This window comes from Dermacentor andersoni, chromosome 3, assembly GCF_023375885.2.
Source record: "Dermacentor andersoni chromosome 3, qqDerAnde1_hic_scaffold, whole genome shotgun sequence".
Taxonomy (NCBI): domain Eukaryota; kingdom Metazoa; phylum Arthropoda; class Arachnida; order Ixodida; family Ixodidae; genus Dermacentor; species Dermacentor andersoni.
In genome coordinates this window covers 203,985,723-204,004,328 of record NC_092816.1, presented here as the reverse complement: position 1 = coordinate 204,004,328, position 18,606 = coordinate 203,985,723, and the positions used below count along the sequence as shown (strand labels likewise).

Sequence of the window (18,606 nt, the reverse complement as noted above, 5' to 3'; positions counted from 1 at the left end):
CTTTCAAATGAGACCAAGATGTCCGCGCTAGCACACGTCGAAGAGCAGGCGCGCGTTTCGGAAAATATGCCGTTTCAGCGCAAGTTCCGCCTGAAATTCAGCTAGTACATGTCGTATAAGGCGTCACTGCGGCTAAAATACTGATGTTATCGGTATGAAATTAACAATATAGATGCAATAATAGCTGTACATTCCAAAAATGCAAGAAAAAAAATCGAGTTTTTTTCGCGATTTTTGGTCGCCACAACCCGTGTCCCCCCTTAACTCAGCTTCGAGAGCATCTAAAGCATCTTTAGCAGATTTACTGGAATCTCAGTGCAGCAGCTGAGGAAAACTCTGAATAAAAAAACGAAGACTCGAGAGCGATGCCTGCAAAATAAATTTCAGGTTGGCCACCTCCGCATTCTTCAGAGCGCGTCCACATCCATAGCGCTTCGCCTCGTCGCATTTCGGAAATATTTTCCGTAGAAGAGACCCAAGGTGGTCGCTGACACTAAGAGGTAGGTTGCGTTCGACGAGGAATCCCGTAAACAGGCACTCCACACGTATGACACTGTCGTCGCAGTTGTTCCGGAGAAAGTTCACTATGTTGTCTTGCTGCTCAGCAACCATTTTTTTGCTGCTACCACTTTTCGGGAAATGCAAGACAGTGATCGTACAATTGGAAAGTTCAGTAAAAAATCGGGAGTCTCCCGGGCGAATCAGGAGGATTGGCAGGTATGCACACGTAATGCGAAGTTTGTGGGATCGTTCCCCACCTGCGGTAAGTTGTTTTTTCATGCACTCTCATTTCCATTAATTTATCATTTCTTTATTTTATTTATTCAGCACAAGTTATTTCCTCTATGCTGTCTTTGGTGTCAGTGTTTGTTGGCTTCTTATGATATGACTAATAAAAATTGGGCCCCTCGGTTAACCCCCTTTCTTCTCATTTATAACGAGAGTCTCGACTCCGGCAACATTGATGCCTTCAGGTAGCATGTGTGGGTTTATTGACCAGTCGCCTTCACCCAAAAAAGATCACGTTCTTGTGAAGCCTGCGGCAGAAAGGATGTTCCACATCCAATGCCAAGGTTTGTGAGTGGTGGCGCTAGCTAACACTCCCTGGGTTCTACTAGGAAAATATAAATACTCAATAAAGTGGATGGAGAAACGGCGCCGCCGTAGCTGAATTGGTAGAGCATGCGTAATGCGAAGGTTGTGGGATCGTTCCCAACCTGCAGTAAGTTTTTTCATGCACTTTCATTTCCATTAGTTTACCTTTTCTTTATTTCATTTATTAAGCACAAGTAATTTCCCCTATGTTGTCCTTGGTGTCAGTGTTTGTTGGCTTCTTATGACAGACCTGGTGAGGGGCACTTTAAGGGCTCCAACTGCCGCAGGCACAACCGAGAAAGCTTGGAAGGCTTTCCAGTACACTAATTAGGTATATCGGTGCTCGTACTGTGACAAGAGATGGCGGGTGCACAGTATACATACAGAATACATTCTTTAGGAATACATGAAGGAGTACCTAGTGTGTCCCATGACAATTGCCCCCTTACCACGCTTGATATGCTTCACCATGTAACACTGCTGTGCGGAGGCAAAGCTGACTTTCTGGAATTGACATTATGAAACGCGCCGTGCTTTCCATGCTTCGAAACGAATTGCGAGGATCCCAAAGGTGGAGTGGGTGCCATTGCTGACAGTGGCGAATTCCTTAAAAAAAAAACATAGCACAAAACGGCAAGAAGCTTTATAGCGAACGTCGAGGCAGCTAGGCCTAGCGTTGCCGTAGTGATGGGTACGGCTGCCAGCAGATCTGCGTGCCTAAGTGCCGGTTCGAGGCGGCAAGGTAATCAAAATGATGGAAATGGTGGTGGTTTTGATTAATGCTGTTTCGGACCGACATTCATGGCAAAAAGTCCATAAACTCAGAAGGCGAAGGGTTCTTACGTCCGAAGTTTTAAACGTTCTTATAGATTGACTCTGAGGGGGACGTGGCGGCACCGTGAAGCCGTCCGAATTATCAGACGTCCTGAAAATTGGTCGTTGACGGTACACTGGTAACTCCTCCAGCGGACGGCACAGCATCAAAGAGGATTTGTTACAATCTTTCTCTGTTACTCGAGCCAGCATTACCGCGACTTTCATTCCCCTTCAACAAAATTACTGTCGATTTTCCTGAATAGAAGCACAAATTCCCCGAGTTTTCCCTCAGTATTTCCAGACTATTCAAAATCCCTGAGAATTTCCGGTTTTCCTGGTTTCACTGGTTTGTAGACACCTTGGGCACCACTATTGTCTGAAAATAGATGTTCTGTATCTTAATTTTTCTTCCCAGCACATTTTGGCATCTAGGTGCAAGTTTCCGTTAAAAACTTCATCTAAAGAACAAAATGGGAGTGGTGGCGTCAGAGCTCTTTCAAAATGGGGCGCGGCCGGTTCCGATCACCCACTATTTCAGTACTATGAGAGCAGCTGCCGTCCTTTCTTTTTTTTTTTTTCGAGAGCTTGTGATACATTTTACTATTAGTGGGACAAAAGCGGATTCTGCATACAATTGATATGCATTCTATTTGGCTGGAAGCAGAAACTACCGCAGCATGCCGGCATTTTGAAAAGGTTTTGCCATTACGGCTGCAGTATCAGCCACACGCACGTCGATGTTACGTTTCTGACGTCGCTTTGGCCGAAGAACTACAGTCGAACTCCATTATTTAGACCGGCAGAGATCAAAATGATAAAATTATCTAGCGGATGAAGTTAAACATGATGCAGAAAAAAATTCCAAAACGCACTGCTGATTCATTGGGCAGTACTTTCGCAAGTCTAACATGCCTCCAAAGCAAAATAATGTGCACTTTCTATGTGTCAAAAGTAGTAAACTAATGTAGAAATGACATTAGAGCTCCTAAACAATGTAGAAATCTAACACACACCCGCCTTTTAAGCAAGAGAAATTGTTGCCCAACGGTGGCCTGTTTGCTAAAGTCAGCTTCACCACACATTTTTTTCTGTCTCTTTTGTTCCACTCGTCGTGGTTGCTTAGTGGTTTTCACTGCTTAGAATGAGGTCGCGGGATCAAATCCCGGCCATGGAAGCCACATTTCAATGGGGACAAAACGCAAGGACACCCGTGTACTGTGCATTGAGGGCACGTTAAAGAACCCCAGGTGGTCAAAATTATTTGAGTTCCCTACTACGACATGCCTAATAATCAGATCATGGTTTTGGCATGCAATATCCAATAATTTAAGCAATTTCGTTTTTAAGTCTACTGCACAAAGTTGAAAGGGTAGAACGCCATCGCAAAACATAGTAAACAACATAAATGAAGCGTCGATGAATTGTCATCTCCCGATAATGGCAGAATAACAGCCGACTGCAACTGCATGGCACTGGGCCAACTCGGGTGCCTGAATATCGATAGCAACGGCAAGATAGCAACCTTCGGTGGTCATTGGTCCAAATCACCCAAGTAGGTGTAGTACACACAGTGCCACGGGGAGAAGTGCTCATCAGAGAGAGCCGCTGTCGTAGCCCTCGAGGTGCACCAGAGTGTGCACCCATGCCTCCATACGCTGTGTACAGCCTCGCACTGAAGCATGCAGGAGATGTGCCTTGTAAACACGGTGACCTTTAACATGGTGTAAAGCGAGCTATGTGTTAATAGACAAACCCAGCAATATCATTACTAATATGGATGAGGTAGCTCAAGAGGCTGAGGAGTTCTCGAGAGATTTATACAGTACCAGTGGCACCCACGACGATAATGAAAGAGGGAATTGTCTAGAGGAATTTGACATCCCACAAGTAATGCCGGAAGAAGTAAAGAAAGCCTTGAAAGCTATGCAAAGGGGGAAGGCAGCTGGGGCGAATCAGGTAACAGCAGATTTATTGAAGGATGGTGGGCAGATTGTTCTAGAGAAACTGGCCACCCTGTATATGCAATGCCTCATGACCTTGAGCGTACCGGAATCTTGGAAGAACGGCAACATAATCTTAATCCATCATGAAGGAGACGCCAAAGATTTGAAAAATTGTAGACCGATCAGCTTACTGTCCGTTGCCTACAAAGTATTTGCTAAAGTAATCGCAAATACAATCAGGAACACCCTAGACTTCTGTCAACAAAGGACCAGGCCGGATTTCGTAAAGGCTACACAACAATGCACCATATTCACACTATCAATCAGGTGATAGAGAAATGTGCAGAATATAACCAACCCTTATATATACCGTATTTACATGATTGTAAGTCGACCCCCCCATATCGCGTGACAGAAAAAAAAAAAAAAAGAGGAGTATACCCGAGGGCACATTCGATAACGAAAATTTATTAGTAGCTGACATGGTCACTGGACTACTCGTCTTCACTAGTGCTGCCATCGTAATCGCTGCTACGGTCCTACAGCGCGTCGTCGTCCCGCGAAATTCCACATTTGGCAAGCGACCGCACCACGACATCTTGTGGAACAGCAGCCCACGCCGAGTGCACCCAACGACAGGCAGCCGTCAGGGAGGCTCTTTTGACAGGTCCGGTTGGCGTAATTTCGCGGTCTTCTGCCGCCAGCCACTCGTTGTACTCACGGCAGAGCAGGTCCTTAAAAGGCGAAGGTCCAGGCTTGTGTCGTGACCATGTCTCACTTCACTGGCAGGGACCGATCACTCCTTTTAGCAACACACGCCGCAAGCTTAGCCTACAGCTCTGGAAAGCGTCCAGACTTCGGCACGTGGGAAATTTTTCACTTGCCGTCACAGGTGAAAATTTCGCTTCGCTGCAGTCGCCACTCTCGCACCACCCGTTCAAAAACATTGAACTTGCGGTCCGCTGCGCAGTGATTTCCTTCTTCGGCGTAAAGGATGGCAGCCCTCTTGAATGCTGCTGTGAACGAGTGCCGAATGATTAGTGGGCTTGGAGGGCTCACGACAACTGAGGAAGCAAAGAAGTAGCACGTAGCCTGCAGTCAAGTGGAATGCGTCAAACCAATGCCTTTCGTCAAACTATAGAGAAAGCTAAGCGCAACAGGGAAAGAGAAACCCGCGATACTTGCCGCCACCGCTGCCGTTTTGAGGGTGCCGCCGCAAAAGGGAACAGCGGCGCTTCCATCAACTATCGACTCCCCTCCCCCATAAGTGTTGTGTGCACTCGTGCGTGCACTGTAAAACTCTAAAAAATGTTGAAAAACCCTTCCGTAAAGCAAACAAACACGCAGGATAGCGAAAAGCTATGGTAGGGCCATAGAGAAAACATAAAATTGGAACTACGTTGTAGCTCCCGTTGGCCTTGCTTTTTTGGCGGTGCCATGTTTTGGTTTCGATTGTAAGTCGACCCTCCCCCCCCCCCCCCCTTCACGTTTTCAAATTGTAAAAAAGTGGTCGACTTACAATCGTGTAAATATGGTACCTATCATTGATTACGAGAAAGCGTTTGATTCAGTCGAAACCTCAGCAGTCACGCAGGTATTACGGAATCGGGGTGTGGACGAGCCTTATGTAAAAATACTGAATGATATCTATAGCGGCTCCACCAACGTTACTAGACTAGCTTCAGTTGTAAAACTCTCAGCCCGGGCACTTACAGCAGCTGTCGCCACTTCTGTGACAGCCGCCAGATGGCAGCGCCGTTCCATCGAGCTCCACTGCAGATGCCTCGCCGCAGCCTTGAGCTCGTGCGGACGGGCAGTTTGCGAGTGTTTCAAGCTCACTGGCGTTCTCTCAAGTCCGAATTAGTGATACCGTGAGAAAGCGGTATCCACCTACAGCAATAAGATTTATCGGGCTAGATGGTTCATGCTGAAAGAAGGGTAAACTGCACAAAAGGAAGAAATGCATACAGCGAAGCGCAGAAACTGCGTTTCTAAATGTCGTGTGTTTATTTCTGTCGTCTTAACGTTTCGCGCAATTTACTTCTCACCTAGAGCAGCTTGGCATGTTTCCTCACTGCTTTCACTTGCTTAATTAATACTTTGGTCTGAGGCAGTTTTAGGCCAGCTAGCGAGACCAAATTTATTATCCACAAAAATAACAGTTTCAAGAGTGGAACCTTGGCTCTAAACGATCTGCGCTTCTTGTGCGTCTTCACATTGTCCCCCACTCGAATGTGACAAGGTGAAGCCAACCGCTTTTCCAGTGTTCTGCTCTCTTCATTTGCGTTATTTTTCCGGCGGCTTCGACAGCTATGAGGAAAGGTTCCGGAACACTTTCGGCATCGCACGCTCGGCAAGTGTCCACTTGCCTCGTGGCACCTCAACCCTCTGTCCGTTGATAACATGCACATAACACTATAATATGTCCTGCTCATGAAAGTGTAAATCACACGCCTTGGATTTCGCAGAGAGTTCCCGGTCGGCACGAGGAATCACTCTGTTCCACGCCGAGCGAAGCGTCGCATTGCTGGGATCACAGAAAAAGTGGTGCGAATAACTGTCGACATCGTTCCGATAGCCGCTTATGCAGCCAGACACGCAGCAAGTCGGCATCGTCTGCTGATATTCTTAACAAACTCGGAAGAAAGCAAAGGCTAAAGTTTCGCGGATGACATGCTTGCTGAAATTCGCCGTCAACAATGAACCACAGAAAACACCAAGGCTGCACCGCGTGCTTAGTCCGGCCCGCACGCGTAGCCGGCTAGTGAGGAAGTGAAGCTGGACGCGAGTGCAGAGCCACGAAGGCGTGGGCGGGTGGCGGTTCCATGCAACTGCGCCGAGTTTGAAAACTGAAGCTAGTCTAGTAACCTTGGGCTCCACAGCCACTGTAGTCCTCCATAAAGAAAGCAACAAAATCCCAATAAAGAAGGGCGTCAGGCAGGGAGATACGATCTCTCCAATGCTATTCACAGCGTGTTTACAGGAGGTATTCAGAGACCTGGATTAGGAATAAATGGGGATAAGAGTTAACTGAGAATACCTTAGTAACTTGCGATTCGCTGATGATATTGTCTTGCTTATTAACTTAGGGGACCAATTGCAAGGCATGCTCACTGACCTGGAGAGGCAAAGCAGGAGAGTGGGTTTAAAAATTAATCTGCAGAAAACTAAAGTAATGTTTAACAGTCTCGGAAGGGAACAGCAATTTACAATAGGTAGCGAGGCACTGGAAGTGGTAAGGGAATACATCTACTTAGGGCAGGTAGTGACCGTGGATCCGGATCATGACACTGAAATAATCGGAAGAATAAGAATGGGCTGGGGTGCGTTTGGCAGGCATCCTCAGATCATGAACAGCATGTTGCCATTGTCCCTCAAGAGAAAAGTGTACAACAGCTGTGTCTTACCAGTACTCACCTACGGAGCAGAAACCTGGAGGCTTACGAAAAGGGTTCTACTTAAATTGAGGACGACACAGCGAGCTATGGAAAGAAGAATGCTGGGTGTAACGTTAAGGGATAAGATCAGATTGGGTGAGGGAACGAACACGAGTTAATGACATCTTAGTTGAAATCAAGAAAAATAAATAGGCATGGACAGGAAATGTAATGAGGAGGGAAGATAACCGATGGTCATTAAGGGTTACAGACTGGATTCCAAGATAAGGGAAGCGTAGCAAGGGGGTGGCATAAAGTTACGTGGGCGGATGAGATTAAGAAGTTTGCAGGGACAACACGGCCACAATTAGCACATGACTGGGGTAGTTGGAGAAGTATAGAAGAGGCCTTTGCCCTGCAGTGGGCGTAGCCAGGCTGATGATGATGATGATGAAAACAAGTTACTTTTGTCGCGGCTTCTGAAAGCGTTGCTCACTCCTCTCCCCAGTGAGACTTGGTGGGGGGGGCCTTTTGTGCGGCCCTTTTGATCGCACTCGCATGCTTCAGCACTTTGTGTGCACCCTCCTTTTGCCATGGCCAGGCTTTAAGTGTTCATTTTAAATGTATAGCGCTTTCGAAAATGTTCGCTATATCTGGACTCAGTTTGAATGAGCTGAGTAAGAAAATTGCAAATGCAGTGAAATGAGGCCACCTCAACAGAAAAAGTGTTATATCTGGGACTGTTTTAAATGGGCTTGACAGCATTTCTGGCCGTGGATACACAAGTGCAGTACCTTGCGTATACGCAGGCGCACGGCATGCTCCTTCTGCAGCTGGGCTTCCATCACTTCCTTCTGCTTCTTGGTGAGCTCGGGCTCCTGCACCTTTGTCTTCTTCTTGGCCTCCAACTCCTGCACACCCACCAACAGGTATGAGCAACAATCTGATGACGACACATCTGAGCAACACGAGCACATTCTGGCATTTGGAGGGAGAGACATCACAACTCTCCTCTGTGGCCCAACCTTCATTGGACGTGCACTCAAACCTTAGTACACAAGCATTTTTGATTTCTGCCGCAACCAGAATTTGGCCACCCCAACTGAGAATTGATACCCAGACGCAGCAGCAGAATACGTACTGAGCCACCACTGTGGAGCGAGTGTGTTCTATTAGCACAGGGAGCTTAAAGCGAAGCATTTTGCTCGAGCACCATAACTACCTGTTCGAAGTTTTCCAAGCCACACCCAGTTCACCATTACTGAGAAAAATGGTGGTAGTGACTTTGTGCTGCTGAAGGAAGCCAATTTCCCGAGCCCAGTCGAACACCTATAGTGCTTCTCTTAGTAGTTTCACCAAAAATAAGTAAAGAAAGCACTTTTGCTCAGTCAGGTTGTCCGAGATGCCTCACCAGATGATTCACTCATTCTTTTGGTGGATTGTGTTTGCCAACAGAGATCTACTGGCAGAATTCTCATGGTGACCCTTTGATGCATGCAAGACACAGGCCATAAAACACTCAACTACAATCCGACTTAACTTTAACTGAAACAGAGGCAGCACAAATAGTTCTGTATGCAGATCTGTCTTAGCTGTCCCCCCCAAAGTGCCCAAACATTGGTTAGATGCAAACCTATACATGCATGCACACTTGCAAGACATGGGTGCTATAAGACAAGAGGAAATATGGGCTCCTTCTCACCTTCTTCAACTCAATCTCCTCCATTTGCTCCTTGTACGAGTACACCTTGCTCTCACGCTTGATGTTCTTTGACTCAGATGTGGCCTCAACAACACTGCACAAGAAGAGGTGGGAAATGCTTGGCAAGATGGCAAGACTGACTCAAGGAGTCTTACAAGCTTTAAGCATTGCATCACGACAACACACATACCCTCCCCTCTTTGTTCTTTAAAATCTTTCTCAAAGGAGCAAGCAAAGGACATCATTCATAGTGTAAACTTGGAAGGCCACTGGCATCATTCGTTGGTGCCACTTCAATGGCGAGCTCAGCACACTTTGTGTTAGTGTGCAAGAACAAAATGGAAAACAAAGTCAGCATAAAAAGACTGCAAATCAGACTCCACTCTGGGCCAATTTTTAGGGCCAATTGACCTCAGGTGGCAAATGTGTTATCATCAGGAGTGACGAGTTGGTGTATCCAGTAACAACTAAAAGAATCAGAGAATTGTACCACAAACATCCAGATTTTTCTCAAAAGTGCCCTTCACAAGGCACCACTAGGAAAGTTTCACATTGCATGGGCAGCTTCAAAAGGAGCGTTCTACTGCAACAGTATTTAAAAAGTGATGGTTGAGATAGAAGCAAATGAAGTTTTGTGAGCCAATGGTACAAGGAGCAGAGGCCAATCCACCTCTTTCATGGCGCGACGGCACACGCACCCTGCCCCAGCAGATTAGTCGTGAAACGTTTTGGAAGGGATGCGCACACGGCCGTGCAGCCAGATATTGGAAGAAAGCACCCGACAAAAAAGAAAAAAAGTGAACGGACGCTCACTGCAGTGAACACTTGTGCCGTGTACCGCGTTGGTACTCCACTGGTCTATAGCTCTACGTGGGTGCGGTACCGAAAACGTGCATAGCGTAAGACTGCAATTCCACTTCAAAACAGAAAGCAGCCAGTGCTTCGTCCGGACTGCATCATGAACCACATAGTTGCCGCCTTGCGTTGAAGGCTATCAGATTTATCGATAAACCCCTGCGTTACACTTGGGCGACACCTCAAAAACATCACGTTGCTGTCGCAGTCTTCTTCCAGGGTCAGGCCACTTTTGCTGGTGGTAGCAGTGCGTGCCTGACTTGACGTACTCGTTAAAGGTGCAGTAACACTGGGTCGGTAAGAGATCGACAAGACACTGACGCCAACAATTTGCCGTCTATTCAGCACTGTGTCGCTGAGACTATTTGATTATAATACGCCGACAACCATGCAACCGACGGGTGCGAGTTCTTGTAGTGCGACAAGCTTTCTTGTTGACGGCACCGACAAAATCAGCGTGCTGACCATGATCGCTCGACCGAACACTATGTGATCAGCCATCGAACCGACAACGCAACAGCTGCAGCACATTCACTTGTATACGTAATTAATCGAGCTCAAAATAAGCCAAAACAAAAACGAGAATCAAATAACAGCACGTAATATATGTGTGTGGACGACAGTTCCTGTCCTTTAAGTGGCTCAGCCACTTATATTGATTTGTCTCAGGGTGGAACAATGCGGCTCATATGCGCAGATATGTATGTTTTGCGACATTTTGACGTTATTTAGCATCAGCGATGTGCTGTTTCCACAATATCCGAAGCTAACAGCCATCTGTGGCTGCAGACGTCGATGTAAGCAAATGCACCACTTTGGCAAATCCGACATGGAATGCTGCTCTCGAAGGCTTCTTGAATATCTGAAATGTTTAATAAATGTGTAAAAGGAACACAAAAAGTGATGTGCAAGTGCAGACATCCGCGACAAAAAATTCTAAGGCAGCCGCATACGCAGACGGAACTCGGCATTCCTTTATCGGCCGCATCTTTAGCACAACACAGCGCACTCAGGCCTGCTCACTCAGTAGTTGATGAGGGAACGACATGCTGCCCCGGAGAAACCATTCATAATTAATCGCAATCCACGAAACACACAACCGACGCACACTCAACATGAGCGCAAGTACACAAATCGACCGGCAAAATTCCCAGCACCCTTCCAAAACATTTCCAGCTGCGAGCATCAGAGGGCAGCACAAGAACATGACCAGCAGCTCCCAAACAATATTCTTTATCTGCCTTCTAGCTGAGCCCACACTTTACATGACAACATAGATTGGCATGGATTTTTACAGACAATATTGTCATTGCATATTCAATGCATAATAAGGTCATCAATAAAAATGAGCATGCTCAGTTCCCCTTTTTGACTCATCTTGTCACTCAGACATACAATTTCACTTCAAAGCAAAGTACAGTCGAACACCACTGCAACAAATGCTGCTTCAAAGAAATGTCCGATACAACAAATAATTTTCGGTTCCACGTCAGCGGTCCATAGTAGTCAATGCACAAATATTCTCACCACAATAAACACTTTCTTGTGCCGTTCTGCTTCAACGAAATTTGACAAAACAGTTCCAGGCTTGAAATTTTAATTAGCCGTGCAGGAAACACAATTTCGAACATTTTGGTGACCGTTGGCAAACAAAAATATGTCTACAAAGTTTAAATCGCTTGTTGAGACCACCAGAAACTGGCGCTGATAAACGAGCATGAGGGCAACCATTGCTCCACGGCGATGAGACCGGCCTTCCTTTGCCGTTGGCTTGAAACTTCTCAGCTGCAGACAATCCGAAGCCGAAGCTCAGTCGTCCCGCCCGTACATGCTACATCTCGGCTTGTCGGTGCGTAGCTAGTGTTAACGAAGGTGTTAGTGCAACTCCGCAGTTTGAGTTATGCACATGCGGCTCTGCTCGATTCGTTGAAACAAGCGTTTCCAAGTTTTAGCATGCTTTTCGACATGGCAGCGCCACGCAAAAAGAGCAAGTTTTTATCCTTAGAGGACAAAGCTAGCATCCTGGCTAAAGTCGCAAGTGGACGGAAGAAAGGTGATGTTGTGAAAAAGTTCTGAATTTCTCCCAGTTCACTGTCCATCATTCTCAAGTCTAAAGAAGCAATAGAGAAAGCATTTGCATCGGGCACATCCGTCAGGCAGAAGAAGCTGACGCTGTCAGTGCATGAAGAGCTCGACAAGGCTGTGAGCCCGTGATTTGTGGAGATGAGGGCAAAAAAGCTATGAATCAGTGGAAACGCCATGCAGTAGAAGGCCGAAAATTACGCTTGCCTGCTGGAAATTGACGACTTTAAAGGGCAACTATGGCAATTTTTCGATGGGAATGAAATTCGCTGGGTACGTTCTTCTGAACCATTCCGTCACGTCTTCAAAAAAGCAGGTTTGAGAGTTGCACAGATTTTTTACAAGTGAGTTTAATGAATTGCCTCGAACACTTTACCTTACCTCCTCCTCAGTTACAGGTCACATTGTATATGACGTAACGAGTGTTCCATGCAGAGCATGCCGTGGTCATGCAGATGGCAGTGACGAGAGCGTCAAGGAGTTGACGATCATGAGCTAGTGCATGGCGAAAGAAGTTGCTGTCGCAACAAGTTGCATTCCCTGTAGACGGGCAAGGGATGGGAGGCAAGTGGTGTTGCATTGTTGGCTGCAAGAACTTTGGCCCTCGCCATCCGCACACATAGTTTAAGCCGATGCAGATCATGTTATGGAGAGGTTAAGTTAAGCCTAGATGTCACAGTCGTGGAGTTCGTGTATCTACTGCTGGCAGACCTGAGTGATTGACCTGAAGCTAATTAAGCCATTAGGATGAAGAAAACAGCTTCTCTAGTTCAGCTTTGACCATATCGATTTGAAATAAACCATTCCTCATTTCGTACAGTGCGCACACAAAAAGCGAGAAGTGACGACACGGAGCAGTATCGACATCAGTTAGTTGCCGTTTTCTGCGGAAAGCTGCCAGCCGCACTCACCAGCACTTGCCTGAATTAAATGCGACTACGAACATGGGTGTATTTTACGCATTGTCATGCAGACTCATTATTTAGCTCAACACGTGAATCGTAAACAATATGTTGAGGAGCTCCCGACTGATTGACTCACTTGTTGAGCACGCCCTTGTTGTGGAGGACACCCTCAGGTGTGCAGTAAATGGAATATTCCTCGGCTGTCACTAGCCGCAGTTCGGTCTGGTTCAGCGCTGCAAGCACCTCGGAGATTACCGCACTCATCACGAACTGTGGCAGCACGGCCGTCAGGGTAGTGATGGCTCCTTTCACGTCCTGGGCAAGGGAGGTAGTGAAAACAAGCTGAGTAGTACCCCACTCAGGATGGCCAAAATGTCAGTCTATGAAATACATTTTTTTTTTATTACAGATACAATGAAACTTGAATCATTAGGGACACTGCTTATTTGCCGGCAAGTATGAGTAACTTCCATGTTCATGTAATATGTAATTTTTGATAACTTTCATACGAAGTTGCCAAGCCTGGCATTTGGTCGTATGGCTAGTTCCATTGGACACGCCAGGTTTGTCTCAGTATTACTGTGCTGCTATGTGCCCGCTGATAGCCTTCTGGCTATTGGTCCAGTCACAAGTATGCATAATAAGGACGTAAAAATGACAGAATGGCTGGAATGATCAGAATACAATTTTCATCTATAGTTCCCTGACACTGCTTGCTGTGGCGGTTGTTTGAGTGCTAGCTGTGCCATTGCACGAGGTCATTATGAGGTTACTGCATAATTAAACCACAATGTTACACCCTCCTGGTAAAACATGCCGAGCTGTTTGAGCGCAACAAAGAAATGAAGTACTACATATGTGTTTGCTTGCTGAACTCACAGGCTAAAAAAGCTAGTCCCATACCTGCCAACCTAGGATGCTTGAAAATCATGAGATTCACTGCAGGGTAGGCAAAAAAAATAAGTTTTTTCAGCCAGTGCACGCGATTTGTATAGTCTATGAGATTCGCCAATCTCATGGTCACTTTAATGCCGCAAACCAGGCGAAGTAAAATAAAATGACATTTACCGTATTTAATCGAATCTAGGCTGCTGTTTTTTTTAGAGGAAATGATGTGCGAAAGTGGGGGGGTCGGCTTAGAGTCAAGTACCATGGTTTGAACACTAAAGGCCCGGCCACGCTAGCAGCATGACGGCTCGCCATGCACCCATCTCAGGCTGCTGTGTGCAGGCGAGGAGAGGAGATGGTGGAGGAGAGAGTAGATGGCGGTACTTCTCTTATAAAGAGAATGCAGCCAGCAAGGGTGGATAGTGTCAGGTGATTACGCCGCCGGCGATTGCCTTGCACTTTGACACCCCCTTCTCTCTTCCTCCCGCCTGGCGCGGGCACGGAGTTGGCAGTTTTCTGAAAGCGATCGTTCAGTGCAGTCGTGTTGGTTGAGTTTTGGAAGCGTTGTGCCTTAACCACGTGCTCGCGAAACACCTGCGCCACCTGTGCTTGAGAAGCGACGGCACCAACCAAGCAGTGCCACTACAGTGCGGCCTTTAAGCGAAAGGTCGTTTTGCACGTGGCGAAAACTTCGAACCTGCAAGCACAGCACGAGTTTGGAGTGCACGAAAAGAATGTGCAACAATGGCGCAAACAACGGACCGAACTGTTCAGCAGCCGACTTGGCGTTCACTGGACCAAAAACAGGCTGACACCACGAGGTGGAAGAAGTTGCTGATTTTATCACGGAACGAAGGGAAGCGGGAATGCCCGTGAAGACAGAGATTATCCAGGCGAAAGCCAAAGAAGTTGCCAACGTGAAGGGTGTCGCACGAGTCAATTTTAAAGCAAGCAGGGGCTGGGCAACGCGCCTTATGAAATGGCTCGGGTTCTGCCTGAGACGACGGACCTCCGTGCGTCAGAAGCTGCCCACTCACTTCGAGGAGAAGCTTGTCAAGTTTCAGTGCTATGTGATGGACACACAGCGAGAAAAGGGCTACCAACTGGGGCATCTACCAACTGAGTATGTTTGCTCACAGCAAGGCCCGGTGAGTGGTGATCCTTCACCACGAGTAAATTTTGCAGAGTTAAGTTGCACAGGTGAACTCTGGCTGAGTCTCCTTCACTGTGGTGAAAACGCACTCGCAATGTGCTTTGCTATGCGATATAACCAGCAAATCATGCACCAACTTTGCCCCTCAATCAAACAGGATCTTTCCATCTGTGTTCTTGATTTCTCAAACCACAGGCCACTTCTCATCGCACCTTTCTTCCTTTAAAATACCCTCTGGAAAACTGTACTCTGGCAGTTCTGCAAGCTCAACTTCCAATGCATCTACAGCCTACTCCCTGAATTCATCTGCATCTTGGGGCAGCAGATGCGGAAACTTCTCACCAAAGAAACAAACACTTGAAAATGATGCAGTGGATGGAGAGTCATGCCTGGCCACTTCTGCATTTTGGCAAGTTGCATCCCCAAGTGGAAATTTGTGCTTAATGTAGTCGTAGGATACACAAAAGTAATCCTAGACTGCAGAAAAGAACTGTTTCTTCTCGGGCGTATTCAGTTTCTCTACAAGAGATGATGTTTGGCTCCCAATTATGGGGTCACTGTCGGCCTTCTGGCTCTTGAGGCCCTGATAAAAGACTTCCAGCATTGAAGCAGCAGTGTTTATGAGGGTAGGGTGAACAAATCTAGTTAAAAGCTCTTTGAGCAGATGCAACAAAACAAGAGTACAGAAGATGAACATGAGGTGCTTGCGACTGGAGCAGACAATTTGCTTTTTCAGAAACAGGGATCAAGGTAAAAAAAAAAATTAAGTATGCCAAATTTCAGGTCAGATGTGAAGAAGAAAAACAATCTTTCTTCACGAGTCAGGCCAGCTTGTTGAGTGCAGAGTCCACCTTGGCCTTCTTAGCTGATGAAGTTTGCATCTTTCCACATGGCTTTCCACATGACTTTTGATATGCTTCACCACATTACTTTGTGCATGGTTCAGCTCGTAACACTGCTGTACAGTCACAAAGCTGACTTCGGGAACTGGCATCATGCAATGCACCATGTTTTCTGAGCTTTGAAGCCATTCGCGATGATTACAAAGGCGGAGCCGGCACCATTGCTAGCAGCGGCGAGCTGTTTCAATGAAAAACGCGCACCGAACAGCAAGCTTGGTAGCTAACGTCGAAGTAGCTAAGCCTAGCATTGCCGCAGTGGTGTCTACAGCTACCAGCGGATCTGTGTGCGAGAACGCTGGTTCAAGGTGGTGAGATAATATGCCTACGGTTGTGACTTCGATTAATGCTGTTTCAGACTTGCAGTCATGGCAGAAAGACCAAAAAATCAGAAGGCAAAGTTTTTTTAACGCCCGAAATTTCAGGTGTTCTTTCTTATACAATGACTCTATGGGGTATGTGGCAGTAGCACGAATGAGTCTGAATTTTCAGGCATGTCCGAAAAATCAGGCGTCCGGAAAAATCAGTCAGTGACTGTATCTGAACGTTGACGAATCGGTTCATATACAATAAAACCTCGTTAAAACGAAGGTGAAGGGGGGTCGTAAATACTTCATTATAACCATTAGCTCGTTAGAGCCACTATCCATTTCTATCCACAATTAGCAAGCAAGAGAGGATGTACTCACCACTAAATCTCACAACAGCCCGCCATGCAAAAAAGAAAATGGCTGTCGCACAGAGAAAAACAAGCGAAAAAAAGATAGCAAGGAATTGCTACTTTATCCATGCCAAAGGCTCATCACTGATCAATCAACAGCACACCAGCTGGCAGCTCACTTCACAGATAAAAAGTCCGTAATAGATTTTTGCCGCGTCTTCTTCAGGCGAATGATGGCTTTTTCAGCTGCAGCCGCTATTTCAAGTCCGTCCTCGCCAAAGAAGTGGCGTAGCAGATCTGCCGCATCCAGCGCCTGTGCGGGCGTTGGTACGTCTGGTTTGCCAATATTAGGCTCCGGGCTGTCGTCAACACATTCGTCAACACATCCGCCTCCTTTAGCTCTTCCGTCGTCACCGCATCAGCATCGGCACTGACGTACGTGCAGAAGGTGTCGGAGTCGGGCAGAACGCCGGGGTCAAGGAGAGCATCCCGTGATGCCAGGGCTTGACCGTCCACGGCACCCTCATTGGAGGCACCACCGAGATCTTCACTGTAACTGCCGCTGCTGACACCAAATGAGGTGTGCCGGAAGCAAGTAGCGGTCGTGCTTGCTCGTACAGCTATCCAAGCAGCTTGTAGCATCTCGATCGCCATGTACAAGTCGATCGTGGACTCACACTTCATGCTAATATTGAGCAGAATCCGGTCGATCACACGCTTGCGGTAGTCCGACTTAAATGTTCATGATAATTCCTTGGTCGAGAGGTTGCACAACTGCAGTGCAGTTTGGCGGCAAGAAGCATAGCCCGATATTTTTGAGCACAGCGGCAGCGTGGTGGGCACGCAGTTGTCCAGTACGAGGCATACCTTCTGGTTCAGCTTGCCCAGCCGCTCGTCCCACTCCCGCAGCTAGTGCGCGAAAATTTCTCTCGTCATCCAAGCCTTACAGTTGGACACATAACTCACTTGGAGCTTTCGTTCGCCTTTAAAGCATTGTGGTGACGCACTTTTGCCAACCACGAGGGCCAGCACCTTTTCCGACCCATCCACGTTGGCACAACGCAACACGGTTACGCTGACCTTGCTCTGCTGCACCTTTGGCGCTCACCTTTGAGGGCCAAGGTTTTTTGTGTCAGCATCTGGTAGAACAGGGATGTCTCATCCGTGATGAACAAATCCTTGACGCTGTATTTTTCTAGCAGCTGTCCAACGCTTATCTCCACCCACACCACTGCACTCCGCAGTCGACAGACTGCGCTTCCCTGCTGACAGCCCTGCCAACGCTGTCGTGGTGCTCCTTGAAACGCTGCAGCCAGCCAACACTCGCCAAAAAATTGTTGTGCCCCATGGTGCAAGCGAAGTCCCACGCTTTGCGCTGCAACAGTGCCCTACTCACAGAAGTGCCGCTTGCTCTTGCATCCAAAAGCCACTTGAAGACCGCCTTCTCTGCAGCATCAGAAGCGGGGGCTTGCAGCTTCTTTCTGTCGCCTTTTACGCCACGTGCGAAAGCACTGGTGACAGCTTCTTTGCTGCTGAAAATTGTCGACAGCGTGCTCAAGACTATGCCAAAATCTTCGGCCACTTCTTTCGTCTTTACGCCGGACTTGACAACTTTCAGCATAGCCACCTTCTGCTCGATTGATATCGTTTTACGCTTCCGTTTGCTGTCATCCATCTCCTTTCTGGCGGCGGGAACTAACACAAACGAACCGATAGAAACACTGATATTGTCAATGCGCACGGAGGCACCGACAAGCCACAACAAAACCGCAGTCGACGCCGCCCCAGGCACGCAGCGAAAGAGTGGGAGGGTCCACCAGTTTCACGGAAAAGGGGAGGCCGGAGATGTGCACGGGAGACGCGAACGGAGCATAGCTTGGCGCGGCTGCCTCGCTTATCGGGAGGCTGCGGGAGGCAGCACGTAGGGGCATAGGAACATTATGTGGCGAAGAGATGGCAGCGACTGACTGACGCCGCTGACACTGCTAGCGAGTCAACTGAAGGTGGCTTTCTGTTTCCTCTTTGGAAGCGCGCACTGTAATCCGCTGATACTGAGCTGGCGCTTCGGCAACCGGAGAACACCGCGCGCTCTCGCATGGTCGCCGCCACAGAGGAGAGGAGGGGGGAAGGGGTACACACAGTGGCGAACGGCAGCAGCTAGGTGTTTCGGCGTGGGCAGCAGCACATCGAGATCAGCTGCTACCGAGTAGGCGTTCTGATTGCCGCCGCA

General features: G+C 47.6%; 1 protein-coding gene across 1 annotated transcript in view; it reads right to left on the bottom strand.

Moving 5' to 3' along the window:
* The window catches only part of l(3)80Fj (lethal (3) 80Fj), a 378,408-nt gene that overhangs the window by 233,242 nt on the left and 126,560 nt on the right, over window positions 1-18,606 (bottom strand). The window contains exons 20-22 of the mRNA XM_050172680.3: window positions 12,912-13,090; window positions 8,934-9,027; window positions 8,026-8,142 (exon numbers count right to left, since the gene is read on the bottom strand). Of these exons, the coding sequence (XP_050028637.2) occupies window positions 8,026-8,142; window positions 8,934-9,027; window positions 12,912-13,090 (390 nt within the window). The remainder of the gene's footprint in view (window positions 1-8,025; window positions 8,143-8,933; window positions 9,028-12,911; window positions 13,091-18,606) is intronic.